The sequence below is a fragment of the Dermochelys coriacea genome, chromosome 7 (genome assembly GCF_009764565.3).
Source record: "Dermochelys coriacea isolate rDerCor1 chromosome 7, rDerCor1.pri.v4, whole genome shotgun sequence".
Lineage (NCBI taxonomy): Eukaryota > Metazoa > Chordata > Testudines > Dermochelyidae > Dermochelys > Dermochelys coriacea.
Genome location: NC_050074.1, coordinates 36,061,196 through 36,079,639, shown reverse-complemented (window position 1 = coordinate 36,079,639; position 18,444 = coordinate 36,061,196). Strand labels below are relative to the sequence as shown.

General features: G+C 42.8%; 1 protein-coding gene across 2 annotated transcripts in view; it reads right to left on the bottom strand.

Annotated features, from left to right (window-relative positions):
- The window catches only part of NUP210 (nucleoporin 210), a 115,141-nt gene extending 96,985 nt beyond the window's left edge, over window positions 1–18,156 (bottom strand). Inside the window, exons 1-3 of one of the 2 annotated variants that reach the window (XM_043518498.1) lie at window positions 17,693–18,156; window positions 1,731–1,867; window positions 691–822 (exon numbers count right to left, since the gene is read on the bottom strand). In XM_043518498.1, the coding sequence (XP_043374433.1) occupies window positions 691–822; window positions 1,731–1,867; window positions 17,693–17,862 (439 nt within the window). In that variant the 5' untranslated portion in view covers window positions 17,863–18,156. The remainder of the gene's footprint in view (window positions 1–690; window positions 823–1,730; window positions 1,868–17,692) is intronic. The other variant, XM_038410021.2, reaches the window with a different exon arrangement.
- Window positions 18,157–18,444: the final 288 nt, after the last annotated feature.

Sequence of the window (18,444 nt, the reverse complement as noted above, 5' to 3'; positions counted from 1 at the left end):
ATAAAAAAAATCTAGATTATATTAGATTGAGGGATATGAAGCCCAGCTGTTGGTGGCTAGAACAGGGACAGAAGTGTGAACAAAAGACACATTAAACAAAAGACACATTGACCTTATATAAAATGTCTTTTTTACAGGTTTGCCTTAAAAATGCATCCTCCTTGCCTCAACTTAGCAAAACCCTATCGAATTTACAGTGCAGTTCACAGACTTGTATCACTACTGCTTCAATCTTCCTTGCAGCCCTGACCAGACCAGCCAAATATTGATGTGACATTTCAGCAATGCAAACATTATTACTTCCTGCTTTTTGTTTCTCTCACCCCCTTTCCCTGAAGTTAGAGCTTTTACATGTAAATATGTTTATTTGGGATTCTGATATTTGAAATGCCATTAATACTAAAGTTGATTCCTGAGCAACACAGAAAAAATTGAACAGGAATTGTCAGATATGAAACAATGTCCAACTGGCCATTTGGATATTTGGGATTGCTTGGTCAGCCCTCTTATACTTAACCACAAATGTTACAATAGGTTAGTATCTGTGCGCCAACAGGACAATTCTCCTACACATTGTCTGGGTTGGGCTCCAACATCCAGTCCTGTCCTAGGTAAAGTCTGAGCAGAGTACTTTACACACACACACACGACTTCATTAACACTTTCACATCTTAACAGTAAGCCTCTGACCTTCAGAATCCAAAGCCTGAATTTTCAGCTTCAGCGGTGAATCTTCAAGATAAAGTTCTCTTGTCGTGGACACAATTTGGATGCCATGAATTATGTCAACTATGGCATCACAACGAAGCACTTGACCAGTCACTTAAGGAAACAATAGAAAACATTAAGTCAGAAGCACTGAGCACGATCACCACCAAAATTATTAAGCAAATAAAATGAACAAATTAACCAGTTGGCAGATCTAAACTAGGGGCAGCACAAAGCTTTGCCACTCAAGGGATGGAATCCAGGTCCTGAATGCTACTGAAAAACAAACTAGGCCCTGAAGACAAGAGAAGTAGTTCCTCCCTTCTAAGCTCAAAATAAAAGTGTTTGTATAGGATTTGCAACGCCCACCATACTGTCAGTGAAGAAAATTTGCTTTATTTCCCCTCCAGAAAATTTTTGTAGAGTGTTGCTGTTTCAGAATAGCAGCTCCCTGGACACAATTCAATGACTGAAATGGGTAGAAGCCCCCTACACGTATCATTCATAAAACACCCTATATTCCTTTGGGATGAAAAGTGCAATATAACGTAGCCAATTTATTATACAATGATTACGTTTCAAATAAATGTCTATTAACTCATCTACTTTACATATCTTTCTTTCTAAAGGCAGACAGTACCCTGCACTGAGGTAAGGCATGGAAGTAAACTCCAGTTTTCCAAATCCCACATATCTAAAGCTGAATTATGTAAAATTAAAATGGAAACATTCACTTTTAGGAATCCCCAGATTTGAGAGGGTTTCAGATACACCTACCCACCCCTGAAAGTTTCAGATGCCTTACCCACATTGACTTGAGACCTCTGCGGAACAGGGTTCATATGGTCTTTTCTATCTATAAGCTTATATATAAGTGCACATATGAATGAATGTTTGTTACATATACAGTATGTATATGTCTGTATCCCTTAAAGATGTCACAGGGCTCATAAACCTGCAGTATTGTACAATTTTTTTAACCCACACAATAAAATGCGACTTTAAAAAAGCTGAAAACTTACATATATCTTCAGCAAAAATGATACTTGTCAGACGTGTTGGCTGCGATGAACGTGCCTGGACAACAGCCTTTTGAGAACATTGGCGTTCATCGTGATCTGCAGGTTCTATGCTGGCAACTTCTGGCCTTGTGGAAGACCTACAAGAATATCACTGAAAGTTACTGGAATGTTAGTCAGCTATCATGGAAAATGCACAGACTCTTATTTAAAAGCAACAGTAACCTTTTTATCTAAACCACCACCACCATTACCGTATGTAAAATCTTTGTCTTCATATTACAAGATATGGGAATGACTTTTGCATGTGCAGAGTGCCCACATCTACCAGGAATTTCAACCAAAGTTGAAGTTGGTCAGCACTTCTGGGGAAAAAACATGCCATAAGCCTATTGCTATATCTATATACCCTTCACTGCAGCAAAAGAACGCCAACTTATGCTAGTCATTTTGCTTTAAAAAAAAAAAAAAAAACTATGCATTTACTAAGCCAAAAAATCCTTCATCCTGTGTTTTAACAAATTAGAAGCAGAGATAGTAAGATAAAATGCAAACAGAATATGAAGTGCAACCTAAGATTAAGTCTATCAATTAGCATCATAAGATAAGTGCTATTCCTCACGTGCAATCATAATTAGCATTTTCAATAGCAAAGGTATGGATGATGACTCATGTTTTTCCCAGTTACAAAAAAATCACAATTATCCATAGATTTGCTGTGGCAGAGCCCAATTAACAGTAAAAGTGATGAGTAACATTTTTCTAATTAAGAAATTCAAATGTGATCTAATGTCTAGTTAATGTATGCAATGCAATTTAGATTTAGAAGCTTATATAATACTATTTGGTGCTATTTAAATCAACACAACAGTTTGAACCATTATAAATTATTTGACCAATTCCATTTTTGCTCAAAACTGTTTCTTTAAAAAGCAAGACCCCAATCCTGTAGTGAGTTCTGCATGCCCTGGGTCCATGTGGAATTCATTGCAGGACTGGGGCCCAAATTTCTAATTTCTTAAATGTTGCAAGGGCCTGAATGGAAGCAGGATTGGGGGAGGGGAGAGGGTTGAGTCACAGCTCGAAACATTCTGCATTTCTCTAAGGGGACTTTATGGTGATGATGAAAGCACAGTTGATTGGCTATTGGGTTTTCTTAAAAAATAATAAACAAAACTATGGGTGAGATCCATAGCTGGTGGAAACAGCAAAGCTACACTGATTTATATCAGCTGAAGAACTGACCTTATTTTTGGAATTATTTCCAAATAATGGCAATTTTTGGAAAAGTTTCACAAAGCAATGATCTATGGGAGATCACCTGAAACAGAAATGTTTTGATTTTCATCAACTCTCTCTCCAAACCTGAGGCTTGGATTTGATATTAACAAATTAACCAAATCAAGAAATTAGCTCCTTCGTGATTACTTCGTGCCCATTATAAACGCACCACCACCACATTGCATTTTGCAGTACTTGCAGTTTTCTTTTTCAGTTAGTTATCCAGTCAAGAAGAACACAGAACCACCTTTGTTATATTAATTAGAATAAATTATTCTTTGTCCCATTGTAACATTCAACAAAAATCACCATTTTAATATTGAATCCAGCCTTACAACATACTGAACACCATCAACTCCAAGCAGGATCAATGGAAGTTCAAGAGACTCTGCAAGTCTCACAGTTGGGCTCCTCAAATGAAACATGTAACAGATCAGTTTCAGGACGAATAAGGTTTAAATTAGAATACATTTTCAAAACTACAGAACATGAATAACTGTAGAAATGGACATGTAACCATTGTACACAGTTGGTATTGAGTTGTACCTAGGCGTGGACCAGATTTCCACCATAGCAGGCACTGAACAAACACATGACAAAAAGGCTTTAAGCAGCTTACAATCTAAAGGTATGAGTAAAGTACTGGATCTGTAAAGTACACAAGTACTTGGTTTGTAATTATATGAATTGCACATGAAAATGCAGATTTGTGGGGATTTATACGGTTTTGCATATCTGCTTGCCAAACTCTGCTGTCCTTAGGCAAAATGACCACCACTGAAGTCAATGTATTAATTAATATGACTCCAACAGATGTTTGGCCCAAGTAAGGACTAGGTTTAAAGAACGGGGTACAACTGTCACTGATGTTTCTGAAACAAGTACCAGGATTTGGCCTACTCAAAACAAAACAAAAATCACACCAAATCACAACAAATGAACAGCTATCAGCAGTTATTTATGGGCAGTTTAAGAACTGATCAATTGTCTAAGTCTGAAAATAAACAGAAAACAATTAAGTTTATGTACTTAAAAGTGTGAAAGTCAAGTCCTGATAGAGAAAATGTTATTATACATTAATATTCACTAATAAGAATCCTATCTATACTTGCCCATAAATAGGGCGTAATAATTGTAGGTTGGATGATTAAGACATTAACTGAAACAACATTGTTACAGTAGTGTCTTGTACTCTGTTATGCTCTTCCCTCCACAGAGCTAATTTTAGTCTTGTGATACAGACAATAAACAATTCACTATTTCACAAAGCAACACATACCTCCACAATTTATTCCACATCCTAACTACTGCAGTGTTTTTAATTCCTGGGACAGCATGCCAGTAATTAGATGCTAGAAGAGCTACTAATATTTCAACATTAGATTCTACCAATATGTACCTGGTAGGACTTCTTGAATTGCATATTAAAACCGCTAATAGCATCTAGTAGTAAAAACAATGCTTGGGTGGTGCTGGTGGGGAAGAAGCTGAATAGCGAAGAGGGAGGGCAAAACAAAAGAAATATGTAATTTATGTCCCAACATTTGTTTTATTCCCACAGTTTGGGCCAAATTCTACTTTCAGGTGATTGCCCAGCACTCTCACTGACTTCTGTACCTTCTACCACATTATGTTCAACTTTTTAAGGTTTAGGCTTTAGAGATCCAATCTTGTCCCCATTGCTGTGAGTAGCAAAACTCGAATCAGCATCAATGGGACAAGATTGGGCCTTAAATTTGTCCCTATAAAAATACAGTAATTCCTCTCTTAACATTGTAGTTATGTTCCTGAAAAATGCGACTTTAAGTGAAACGATGTTAAGCGAATCCAATTTCCCCATAAGAGTGAATGTAAATGGGTGGGTTAGCTTCCAGGGAAAAAAAAAAATGTTCCATGCAGTACAGTACTATAATTGAGAGGTGCCCCGGCCTTACCCCACACAGGCAGAGCCCATTGGCACTGGAACAAAGAGGCAGGCAAGGAGGCTGAAGGTGCTGTAGAGTAGGAGAAGCATGTTGCGCACCATGAGCGGCTGCTTCCCCTACTCTGCAAGCACTGGGGTGGGAGGGGCTCAACCCTCGGCCCATCCACTCCACCCCTTCCCCCAAACCCCCACCCTTAACCCACCTCCTCCCCCACCCCCCTTTACTCCACACGCAGCATCCTCGGTCTTCCCTCCTCCCTCCTCTGCTTCCTGCCCACGGCAATCAGCTAGCTTGCAGCATTCAGGAGGGAGGAGCAAGGACACGGTGCGCAGGCTCCCCCTCCCTCCCCTGCCCCCTGAACGCTGCAAGCCAGCTGACTGCCACGGGCAGAAGGCAGGGGAGTGAGGTGGGAGGCGCGCTGCGTCCTTGCTCCTCCCCCCTCCCTACTGCCCACAGAAATCAACTGGCTTGTAGCGTTCAGGGGGCAGGGAAGGGAGGGGGAGGAGCGAGGACTTGGCGCGCAGCCTCCCCCCTCCCTCCCCTGCCTCCTGCCGGCAACAATCAGCTGGTTAGCAGTGTTCAAGAGGCAGGGGATCGAGGGGGAGCCTGCGCACTGAGTCCTCGCACCTCCCCCCTCCCTCCTGAACACCGCAAGCCAGCTGATCGCCGCGGGCAGGAGGCAGGGGGAGGAGGGGGAAGGCGCTGATCCATGGGGTCTGCTGGCGGGCGGGAGGTGCTGTGGGGTGGGCATAGGGGAGCTGATAGGGGGGCTACCAGCTGTGGACAAAGCAGGAAGCAAAACAACGTTATAGCGAAAAGAAAAGGAGTACTTGTGGCACCTTAAAGACTAACAAATTTATTAGAGCATAAGCTTTCGTGAGCTACAGCTCACTTCATCGGATGCATTTGGTGGAAAAAACAGAGGAGAGATTTATATACACACACACAGAGAACATGAAACAATGGGTTTATCATACACACTGTAAGGAGAGTGATCACTTAAGATAAGCCATCACCAACAGCAGGGGGGGGAACGAGGAAAACCTTTCATGGTGACAAGCAGAGGCTCGTTCACCTGCGCATCTACCAATGTGATATATGCCATCATGTGCCAGCAATGCCCCTCTGCCATGTACATTGGCCAAACTGGACAGTCTCTACGTAAAAGAATGAATGGACACAAATCAGACGTCAAGAATTATAACATTCAAAAACCAGTTGGAGAACACTTCAATCTCTCTGGTCACTCGATCACAGACCTAAGAGTGGCTATACTTCAACAAAAAAGCTTCAAAAACAGACTCCAACGAGAGACTGCTGAATTGGAATTAATTTGCAAACTGGATACAATTAACTTAGGCTTGAATAGAGACTGGGAATGGATGAGTCATTACACAAAGTAAAACTATTTCCCCATGGTATTTCTCCCTCCCACCCCACCCCCCACTGTTCCTCTGATATTCTTGTTAACTGCTGGAATTAGCCTACCTGCTTGTCACCATGAAAGGTTTTCCTCCTTCCCCCCCCTGCTGTTGGTGATGGCTTATCTTAAGTGATCACTCTCCTTACAGTGTGTATGATAAACCCATTGTTTCATGTTCTCTGTGTGTGTGTATATAAATCTCTCCTCTGTTTTTTCCACCAAATGCATCCGATGAAGTGAGCTGTAGCTCACGAAAGCTTATGCTCTAATAAATTTGTTAGTCTTTAAGGTGCCACAAGTACTCCTTTTCTTTTTGCGAATACAGACTAACACGGCTGCTACTCTAAAACGTTATAGCGAAGCATTGCACAACTTTAAATGGAGCATGTTTTGTAACTGAGCAGGGACGCAAGATCGTAACAACGTTAAGTGAGAGGACGTTAAGTGAGGAATTACTGTACTGCAAAATTAAAAGAATAATATTCAACTATCTGCCATGGTAGAGGAACAAAGTAAGTGGGTATCCTGGGTGAATATGTCTAACCATATTTAATGCTGTTAATAATCCATTTTAAAGTATTGGCAAACGGATGTCCTTCCCCATAATTTTAGCATTATTTTGGTGAATATGCTTGCGCCAATTTATAGAGAAGTTCAGACTGCACAGTTTAAATACCAAAGAATAACTGCTCTTCAGAATGTCTAATTAGCAAAAATAAGTCTCTCTGATGATAAATAATTATCAGCTTATCTAATGTTTCAGGACTTAACTTAGAAACATTTACAGACATGTAGCCAGATGGAAACAGTAACATCAACTGGCATGTAAAGCCTTTCAACAGTTTGATGAGGCTTGATTGAACAATATGTTTGGTGCTATATTCACAGTGAATCTCAGGACCCAATTTACTGTTTATTTACCAAACTGACTACACAGCCGCCGAAACAACACAGAAGCAATTTTATCTGAATCAGCAAATTATGGTTCCAAATAGATTCCCAGGGAATCTTAAGATTCCACAGCCTTGCCCTCCTCATGATGGAACAGAATTTCCCTATTTGCATGAGTTTTTAAACCTACAAGGGAGGTTTTTGGGTTTTTTTTTTTAAAAAGTCTACTCGATCCTCTCTCAGGCCAATTGTACTGAGAAAATGAGTAGCAAACAGATTTCCATCCTGTCCTATGTTTTAGAGGCAAATGCAATAGATGGACACAGTGAGAGTAGCCAAGGGTGAAGCTTTTGCTCAGAGTGGGGTTTTCAATAGGGCTGTGAGTTGGCCCACCTATGGACAGCAACAGGAGCGGAGATAAGCCACCGGTGACTGCTTTTGAACATCAGACCTAGATTGCCAATTGAAATCAAATCTATCACATTGTTAAATCCAAAAGATCTTAATCATTCATTTTTTTCTTAGGCAAAACCTACAATGGGGTTTTAATCTTAGTAAGTCCCTCATGATTTGGCCTTCACTGAATATTACAATACACTGCTCTAACTAATATATGATTTAATTTTGTGGATTGTTCTGCCTCTATCTTCACTAGGTAGAATATAACCAAACAAGATGTATATTCCCCAAAGCATAATGGGTTTTGTTCCAGAATTTTAGCTGGGACTGTGTTTAGCAAAATTAACATCATGCATCCTAAATGCAGGCAATTATTTGATATATTGCTTCCTTATAAGTTCATTGAACTGATATTTTGGACCCTTCCTCCTCTTGCCTTGACCTAAAACTGAAAAAAGCTTCTGAATGAATAATTATGGTTTTGAGGTTTTTGTATGTAGCTATTACATAAACGTGTAATAAAGTATATGGGACAGTTGTGCATTAGAACAGGATCCCAGTTTTTCATTAAATCTATATTCAACAGAGGCAGGGTATAGGCATGTTAGGTTTGTTAAATACATGAATAGCCAGGTTCTCGCACAGCCAGACACCCAGAGATTCTTCACAAACATTTTTTCCCCTGCCCTGCTGTAGTTAGCCTATCTTTGTCTAGATACTATTGAACCTTTCCTGGTGTTCAGAAAAGCTCTAAAATAGCCATCACATTGCTGTTCTGAAAAAGTGGCATTTCTCTGCTGCAGCTGCTGTTCTCATAGATTTCCCAGGCAACCTTACAAATTCTAAAACAGAATAGTCCATTCCCAAGAGGTTATGGACAGCAAGCTATTCACGGTAAAGGAAAATGGTTAATTCTCCACAAAGAAAGTTTATGATCCAACCAAACTGGAAATATTGGCTGGATTTTTAAAAAAGGAAAAGATAACAAAAGTAACTGCCATGGACAGGTGGCCAAAAGTTATTTTATTATAACTGCTGAAATGTTTATGCAACAAGCTAGAAGGAGTACAGACAGAAAGGCTACAAGCATGTTAGCCATCTGCCAGTTAATTGTTTTTTTTAAAAGCACTAGATAATCCAAATATTAGAATGCAATCCAAACAGATTAAGGTTTGACTGTATAAATCATCAAAAGGAGAATCAAGGTATTACTGCATGCCTGGTGAGAACTCATGCCACCGTATCTTGCGATGACAGCCATTGTGGTGATTCCCTCTTTCCCCATTCTCCCCCAAAAAATTCACGAATTCAGAAGAAGGCTCCTTCACATTCAAACCTTCACTTCAAGTAAACAGGTTTCAGACTGGTAGCTGTGTTAGTTTATCAGCAGAAAGAACGAGGAGTACTTGTGGCACCTTAGAGACAAACAAATGTATTTGGACATAAGCTTTCGTGGGTTAAAACTCACTTCATCGGATGCATGCAGTGGAAAATACAGTAGGAAGATATATATACGCACAGAGAACACGAAAAAATGGGTGTTGCCATACCAACTCTAACAAGACCAATTAATTAAGGTGGGCTATCAGTTGGGCATACAGGTGGGCATACAGTTGATATGGCAACACCTATTTTTTCCATGTTCTCTGCATCTCTCTCTCTCTATATATATATATATCTATATCTATATCTTTATCTATCTTCCTACTGTATTTTCCACTGCATGCATCCGATGAAGTGGGTTTTAGCCCACGAAAGCTTATGCCCTAATAAATTTGTTAGTCTCTACGGTGCCACAAGTACTCCTAGTTGTTTTTTTTCCCCCAAGTAAACAGGTTTGCCAAGAGGAGGGAAAAATTAACCCCTCCTTCCTCTCCAATCCAGTTAAGAATTTATAGCTTTCACCCTGTAAAGGTCCATGGGAGCTGCAGGAAGCAGTGGCCAGCACATCCCTGTGGCCCGCCGCTTCCTGCGGCTCCCATTGGCTGGGAACAGTGAACTGCGGCCACTGGGAGCTGCGGGGGCCATGCCTGCGAACAGTCAACGTAAACAAAAAGTCTCACGACCTGCCTATGGATTACCCTGATGGGCCGCGTGCCAAAGGTTGCCGACCCCTGCAATAAACTCTCCATAGTAAAGTGTGCAACCAACTATAGCAAAAAGTGCTCTCTTCATTCCCTATAATTTTGGTCTGGAAAATTAGTTTGCCCGAAAAATTGCCAGATTACTCGAAAAGCAAAGGTTTCTGCAAAGCTTGAAGAAAATATGTAAAACTGTTTTTGGAACAGAGCACTGCCCTGAGGTAGTAGACCCGTATCTGCTAGACCACGGAGACTGTCATGCAAATGGCTTTAATCTTCTATACTCAGTACGATGAACTATAATATGGGGATAATGACAGGTTTCAGAGTAGCAGCCGTGTTAGTCTGTATTCGCAAAAAGAAAAGGAGTACTTGTGGCACCTTAGAGACTAACAAATTTATTAGAGCATAAGCTTTCGTGAGCTACAGCTCACTTCCGATGCATCCGATGAAGTGAGCTGTAGCTCACGAAAGCTTATGCTCTAATAAATTTGTTAGTCTCTAAGGTGCCACAAGTACTCCTTTTCTTTATGGGGATAATGGTTTCTATCCACTTTTGTGAAATGATTTGAGATGTAGGGATGTAAAAGCACCATGCAAGTGAAAAGTATAAATTATTATCATCCATATTTTTCACTTGGGATAACAGATTCAGTGACTTTGCTGGAAAGCAGTTTAGGTTAGGGAGTTAGGGACTGACTGTGGAATTGGAACCAAGACACCCAGGTTCTTGCCTTGGGACCGACACTTGATACACTATTATTTCTTAGCCTTCTCACCAGTGATTGGAGAGAAGATAGGATGCACTGTACATGCAAACATGGCAAAGTTCACCATGTAGTGAGCATGTTTATCTTGTCAGATATGCACTGAACAGCACAAAGCTCCACAAGAGGTATAATTAATTTGGCCAGCCCTGCTCATTCCTTTAATTTAATGCTCCAGTGACCCTTCCATTATTTCATTTACATTTTTTTAAAATATATCATATGTTTATTCTACATTTCTTTTTCTGATCATGGACAAAAATTATAAAAGATTTTTATTTCTACAGCAGCAGAGATATGGAAGTGCTTCAAGAACAAAAGACAGACCCTGACACAAAAAAGGGCATGAACCTGAAAGGTGCAGAGTGCCCTCAACACCTACTGAAGTCATTTAAGCGTTCTATTTAAAGAATAATAGTAATAATAATTCTCCTAGTCTTCTTTCCTAAGAGTATGAACAAGACTGGTCAATTTTACTGCAACTATTTGGAATCATGGTAAGGGGCAGAGAAACTTCAAGTTTATCAAATGCCCACTTTCCAGTGGCAATGAAAGAGTGAACCCTAAGCAGAGTCCAGTGACAGTACCTAGATAGAACTTCAGCACAATGTAGCCCCAACACCTTGTTGACCATCTTTTGTAACAGTCATCAGCTAACAATTTTAGTCTATTTCTACATAGGGGGTATCTGGATAAGTTTTCAATCCTGTGTTATTATTTCAGCATTATTAAAACAATCTTCTTCTAAGGCTTTAGAACCCAATTTGACTCCCACTGAAGTCAACAGAAACTTTCCACCATCTCCAACAGGCATTGGATCAGACCCGTAGTTAGTAATATTTCTTAACACAGCAATACTTCATTACCAGTAGAGGTCCGTGTTGTGATGCATGCCATTTCTACAAAAGAGATGCGGATATGAGTGTGTTCCAAGAACGTAAGCATATTTATATGCCACATGTGGACTTAAATATAAATTCCACACGTTAATTTGCAATGTAAGGAGGTTTTGCAATTGTGTGATGCAGAGTTCAGCCAGCGAGCACTGCTATTTTAAAATCACTGCTTCTGAATGCTTCCCTTCCCCCGGTATGATTAGGAAGTAACCATAAATTTGGAGCATTTTTTAAATTAAGTTTTGTCTTCATTTCTCTGTAGGTACTGTGTTTTGCAAAAAAAAAAAAAAAAAATTACCAGTATTATATATGATGTTTATACCTAGAAACCTCACAAATCTAGATTAAAACTTAATTTACAAAAATTATTCTTTGCTACTAGAGTAACAGTAACACCTTAAGAAAGCAATGGACTCCTGAAATGTCAGAAGCATATTTAAAGCCATGCTTGTAGTTTTGTCATCTCCCATAATTTTCTCACGGGACTCATGATATTTTGTGCTTTTCTTGAAACCCCAGCTCTAGGAGTCATTTAATTACATGAGAATCTGAGCTTTCATGTTAAAAAAAAAAATGCATATCAATGGGAGCAGGGCTGGGGAAGGCCAAGGGAGCTGGGGAGCTCGGGCCTAGGAAAGCCCCAGGCTGCAGACCTGGGAAGGTACAGGGGTAGCAGGGGCAGCCAGGGTAGGCAGAGGCAACAGGTCCAAACCCCTTCGCCTGTGATGAGGGGCTTATACTGTAGTCTGCCCCAGGGAGCAGGGGCTAGTTGGTGACTGGCAGTAGCCTAAGACTGAGGCAAGATGGGGATAGTGGGTGGGGGTTCCCCTGGGAGGGGGAGACCCAGAACTGTGGGGGTACTGCCAGGGGGTAGCAACCAAGACAAAGGCACAGGGGTCCGGGAGGGACACAGGGGCCAGGGGCGGCAAGACACCGGCCTGAAGGAGGCACTCCGGAGGCTGGACGCTAATTCCCCGAGACGACCAGCAGGAGGCGTTGTCGGGTGAGTCTGCGTCCTGTGACAGAGAGCCAGAAGAGTACCCAGAAGACACCTACTACAGGACAGGCCCAACAGAGAAAGTAACAGAATGCAGTAGCCATCACCTTCAGCGCCCAACTAAATAAAACCTCTCCAGCGCATCATCAAAGATCTACAACCTATCCTGAAGGACGATCCATCACTCTCTCAGATCTTGGGAGACAGGCCAGTCCTTGCTTACAGATAGCCCCCCAACCTGAAGCAAATACTCACCAGCAACCACACAACAAAAACACTAACCCAGGAACCTATCCTTGCAACAAAGCCCCTTGCCAACTCTGTCCACATATCTATTCAGGGGACACCATCATAGGGCCTAATCACATCAGCCACACTATCAGAGGTTCATTCATCTGCATATCTACCAATGTGATATATGCCAACATGTGCCAGCAATGCCCCTCTGCCATGTACATTGGCCAAACCGGATAGTTTCTACGCAAAAGAATAAATGGACACAAATCAGACATCAAGAATTAACACATTCAAAAACCAGTCTGAGAACACTTCAACGTCCCTGAACCTAAAAGACCTAAAAGTCGCAATTATTCAACAAAAAAATCTTCAAAAACAGACTCCAACGAGAAACAGCAGAACTGGAATTAATCTGCAAACTAGACACCATTAAATTAGGCTTGAATAAAGACTGGGAGTGGATGAGTCATTACACTCCCTAAAAACTATTTCCCCATGCTAATTTTCCCCCTACATCCGATGAAGTGAGCTGTAGCTCACGAAAGCTTATGCTCTAATAAATTTGTTAGTCTCTAAGGTGCCACAAGTACTCCTTTTCTTTTTGCGAATACAGACTAACACGGCTGCTACTCTGAAACCTTTCCCCCTACTGTTACTCACACCTTCTTGTCAACTGTTTGAAATGGGCCATCCTGATTATCACTACAAAAGTTGTTATTGTTTTTCTCCTGCTGATAATATCCCACCTTAATCGACTGGTCTCGTTAAGAGTTGGTATGGCAACCCCCATTTTTTCATTCTCTCTCTTTGTCTCTCTCTCTCTCTCTCTAGAGAAAGAGAGAGAGAATCTTCCTACTGTATTTTCCACTGCATGCATCTGATGAAGTGGGCTTTAGCTCATGAAAGCTTATGCTCAAATAAATGTGTTAGTCTCAAAGGTGTCACAAGTACTCCTCGTTCTTTCTGCTGATAGACTAACATGGCTACCACTCTGTAGCCTATAAAAGTTTCTTCTCTTTTAGAAAGAGGAGAAATTCAAATGCCACCCTTATCTGCTTGTTGTATCTTCACAGAGTAGAAATGATGAAAATGATAGCAATGCCCTAAATATTTATACTGTTACCTCTGATATATGGTAGTACTGCTCCACGTTACACAATCTCAATCCTCTCTTCAGACATATGTACTTGTATCTTGTAATTCTGATACTTTGTTTTTTCTTGCATATGCAACTCCAACCAGCATATTTATGGAAAGGTTTGGGCGGAAGCAAAGGGGGAGTTAAACATACGAATTGCCAGACTGGATCAGACCCCAGGTCCATCCAGTCCAGTTTTCTGTCTCTGACAATGGGCAGAACCAGTTGTTTCAGAGGAGAACCTGGTAATAAGCAGATGTACAACAGTCTGCCCTCATATTAAGTCTCCTCCTAACGCATTCTAGTTAAAGACTGGCTTTTTGGCAGGTGGTTGTGAGACAGGAAAGAAAGATTAATCAATGCAATTTACTAAACATTTTCAGTTTTGCTAAATCATCTTCATCACTTATATTCAGCCCCTCACAGAGAGCTGCTACTTCCTCCAAAAGGTTTTATGGATATACATAGACTGTCACCCACATCCTGCCTGTTGCTCTGCAAGAGAGAAGTTAAGAAAGATTTATATCACGAAGGCTGAAAATGAGGGCATACCGTTGTAAGTCTAAATTGATGCCAGATCTTGGGCCTTTCTCCTTCAAATAATAATAAAACCTAGCTCTAATACAGTGCTTTTCATTAGATGCTCTCAAAGTGCCTTACAAAATGAGGTCAGCCTCATTAACCCCCCTTTCCAGCTGGGGAAACTGAGGCACAGAGCAGTGACATGACTTGCCCAAGGTCATCCAGAATGCCAGTGGCAGAGCTGGGAACAGAACCCAGGTTTCGCTGAGTCCAGTACAGTGTCCTATACACTAGGCCATACTGCCTAAGGGTGCAATTCTACTGTGATCATTATCGGATTCACACATCTCTTAATTAATGTTAACTACCACTGCAAGCTTTTAATCGTGCAGAATAGAGAAACTGACATTCTGAATGGATGGCTGGTACAAAGAAAGTTTATCATTATTTTTTCCTATAAACTAATCAATATGAGAGAGAGAGAGGAAGTTCACTATTTTCCACACATTTACTAGGAATAATGAAGATATATTGCCTATACAAACTGAGTACCACTGTGACGCATCTGTGACAGGGATGTAAATATCATTTTAAAAGTTAACCGTTTAAACTATTAAAATTATATCGTTTAACTGATTCACTGATTAAAGGGAGGGGGCAGAGACTGGAGCTGTTCCAGCAGGTTGGGCTGGCCCGGGGCTGCTCCGGCTGGCACGGCTAGGGGTTAACGGTTAGGGTGGGTTAACGGTAAAACTAATGCTTACCGGGTTAACCACTGAATATTTTACATCCCTAATTTGTGACTTTTTTTTTCTTTTAATGAGCCAAACTGATTGGTAAAATGATTCTGCATAGACTCCAGCCACCTTTAAAGAAATATGATAAGAAAATATCTGTAGAATACATTTGCAATTATTAAACAGTTCCATAGCAAACAGCAAACTATTGTTTCCATTTAAAAACTGTTGTACTTATTACTTGCTTCCTCTTTTTTTTCCTACACATGTAGTTTAGGATTAAAATAAACTTTTGATGCAACTCTGATTACTGTTCTTCCTGGGTGGGGGAGGAGCGGGACTCAAACTTGTAAGTAGCCATATTAAAGGTTTTTGATCAGCCTCTCAAATATTTAATATCAAGGCAAATATACAAGTACATAAAAGTCTGAGTGACAGCTTAAGTTCATTGATACAAAGGAAAAATATATTCCACTGGGATGAGTTTTAATGGTTTTCAACCACAAATTTAACAACTAAAATCTGCTACAAACATGAAAGTAGAGCAAGTGCAGATGTAATCATGAAGACTTGGAATATCAACATTTCTTTAACTAGACACCTCACATTCACTGCTACTGCAAATCAGAGAAGTGTTACTTAAACGTAGTTTAGCACGAAGATATTAGCACCATCATGAAACACTATGGCTCTGATTCTGCAAGTACTTGCATGTACAGTATGTGTTCCTTTACTCAGCAAGCAGTCCCACTGAGTTCAACATGTCCAATCTATCATCTAACCTCTGTGTTGCTTCATGTGAACAAGCAGGCTTTCCAATGTAGAAATGTCTATTCCATGCCCATGCAGTGTTTGATTATATCCTGTATCCTTACTCTGACATCTTGACCAGAAGTCAGTACAATTATTCACACTGGGGCATCTTTTACCTTTTAGAACAACCTGACACAGTGTTCCTCTTTGATCCAGTCTCTCCTGAGGCTACATGCTTAGCATATTGTCTAAATAAGCCATGACAGTGAGGTATTGCCTAATTTTTACATTTTTGGACAGAGGGATTGAGAAAGGGGTTAGTTGTTACATCTCATGCTTTGTTTCTGGCATAATCCCCAATGAAGAAACACCAGGGGTGAATCTGACTCAGTATCTGGACTGACATCTAAGCATTTAGCTCCTCCCTTACTACCATGCCCACATATGGGTGGGTGATATATTCAAAGCCACTTCACATGCAGGGTGTGAGTATTTATTTCTCTCTACCTAAAAATTCCTCATCCAGCCCGATATGCAAATACTTTCCCGGCTTTTTTTCTTGCCCAGGATTCAGCGTCTAGATCCACAAAGCTATTTAAACTCCTAACTTCCTCTGTGGATCTGGTGCTGAGCGGGTGTGGAATTTTTCATGCAGAGGGTAGAAAATTATGAGATTTGTTTTTCAAACTATGTAGGATCAGATTTTCCTTACGGATTTTCCCTCTCATTATTTCTTTACACTGCAAAAGCAGCTGAGTGTCCAGTGTTCACAGGATGGGTGAATGGCTGGTGTTCCCGCAATACCTAGCGTATGTGCTATCCTTGGATGAGCTAGCCAATGCATATATTGGATTCCCACTATTACATGATAAAGTGTCAAGTTAAAATATGAATATCAGGGTTGGAAGGGACCTCAGGAGGTCATCTAGTCCAACCCCCTCCTAATTAAAGCAGGGCCAATCTCCGATTTTTGCCCCAGATCCCTAAATGGCCCCCTCAAGGATTGAACTCACAACCCTGGGTTTTGCAAGCCAATGCTAAAGCCACTGAGCTATCCCTCCCCCCAATATAATTAATGCATGCTTTTTTAAAAAAAATAGGTATCCTTCACAGCAAAGGCTGCTGAACACCTTCAAATCATCAGAAAAAGTCACTACAGGTTGCTTTGCCAGCATACCTGAGGTACCTTTTACATATGAAAATGTCAATGGGGCCATCAAAGGGTGCATACAAGCAACAGCCTTTCTCAGTTCTTCCCCCATCCTACATTGCATCCACTTATTTTTTATTGCACTCCGTGCCCCTCACGCCCATTTACTACACTGTAAGCACGGCGAGGCCTTGCCTGCAACAGGCTCTCTCGGCCCTTCTCCCACCTATACGGGGCACCTAAGCAGCGCGGCCTGGGCCCTGTGCATGGATGCACGCATGGCACAGAGCTGGTGTGTGCGGCTCTCGCGGCCCAGCCTTAGGGCAGTGCAAGGAGCTGATATTTCACACCACGCTCAGCCCCAGCCCACCCTTCCCAGGGACCCGCCCGCTGCTCTCACCCCCGGCAGCATGCAGGGCCCAGATCTCACCCGCCCTGGGCGTGCTGCAGAGCAAGGTGCACAGACGCTCTCGGGCCCAGGCTCCCAGCCGCTGCCTTGCAGGCTCGGCTGCTCCCAGGGGCCGCGTGAACGGCTGCAGAGCCCGGCCGTACCCCCCGGGGAGAGCGCGCGGACGCCTCCCCCGGGGGTGCCCGACCAGAGCCAGGCGGGCGGCTGCAGACAAAGGGACGAGGCCGCAGGCTGCCCAGGTTCCCAGCCCCACGTGCTGCTCCGGGCTGACTCTTGCGGGGCCGCCCGTGCCACACCTGCGCCACGGGCAGCCCCCGAGCAGAGGAGCGCCCGGGCGGGCTGCCCCCGCGCTCACTCACCAGCGGTAGCAGCCCTCGCTGGCTTCCAGGGTGAAGTTGATCCTGGTGCTCCGAGCGAAGGGCAGCAGCACTTTGGGGATGTTCAGCTTGGAGGCCACGGAGAAGGGCGGCGGCAGCAGCAGGAGCAGCAGCAGCAGCGCCCGGGGCGAAGGGGCTGCGAGCTGGGCCATTCTCCCTGCCCGCGCCCGGGGGACTGGGGAGGGCTGCAGGGAGGGTCAGGCGAGATGCGGGGCCCCCAGCCGGTGCAAGGTCTCCGGCTACAAAGTGGCCTAGCCGTGGGCAAAACGCTTGTTGTCAGGCGGCGCGTATGTGGGGCGGGGGATGAGCCCAGCTGCACTGGGACCAAGAGGCACCGGGCGCCTGCTGGAGGCTCCGAACCGCTCGCCAGAATCACAATCACCCGCCTTGTGCTGCTATTCGAGGGACGTCAGTGGCCGCGGAAGGGGAAACCGGGCCTGAGGCCGTGGGGAGGGGCCGTGTGCTTCGGGGGAGGGCCCTCAGCCGCAGGCGGGGAGAGCAGCCGCAAGTGCTGCTGCAAAAAGCGACTGTCACATGGCAGCCCCTGGCGACCAGCGAGTCCCTGTAACCCCCGGCAGCAGCAGGCAGTTTTTGTTTCACTTTCAGGTGCTCCTGGAGTGTAAGCGCTTGGGCCTCTCCAACCTTGAAGGCTGGCTGTGGCAACCCATCCCAGTAAGAGATGAAAGGAAATCTAGGGGCAGCCTAAATTAGGAGTCGGACAGGTGTCCCTGGGT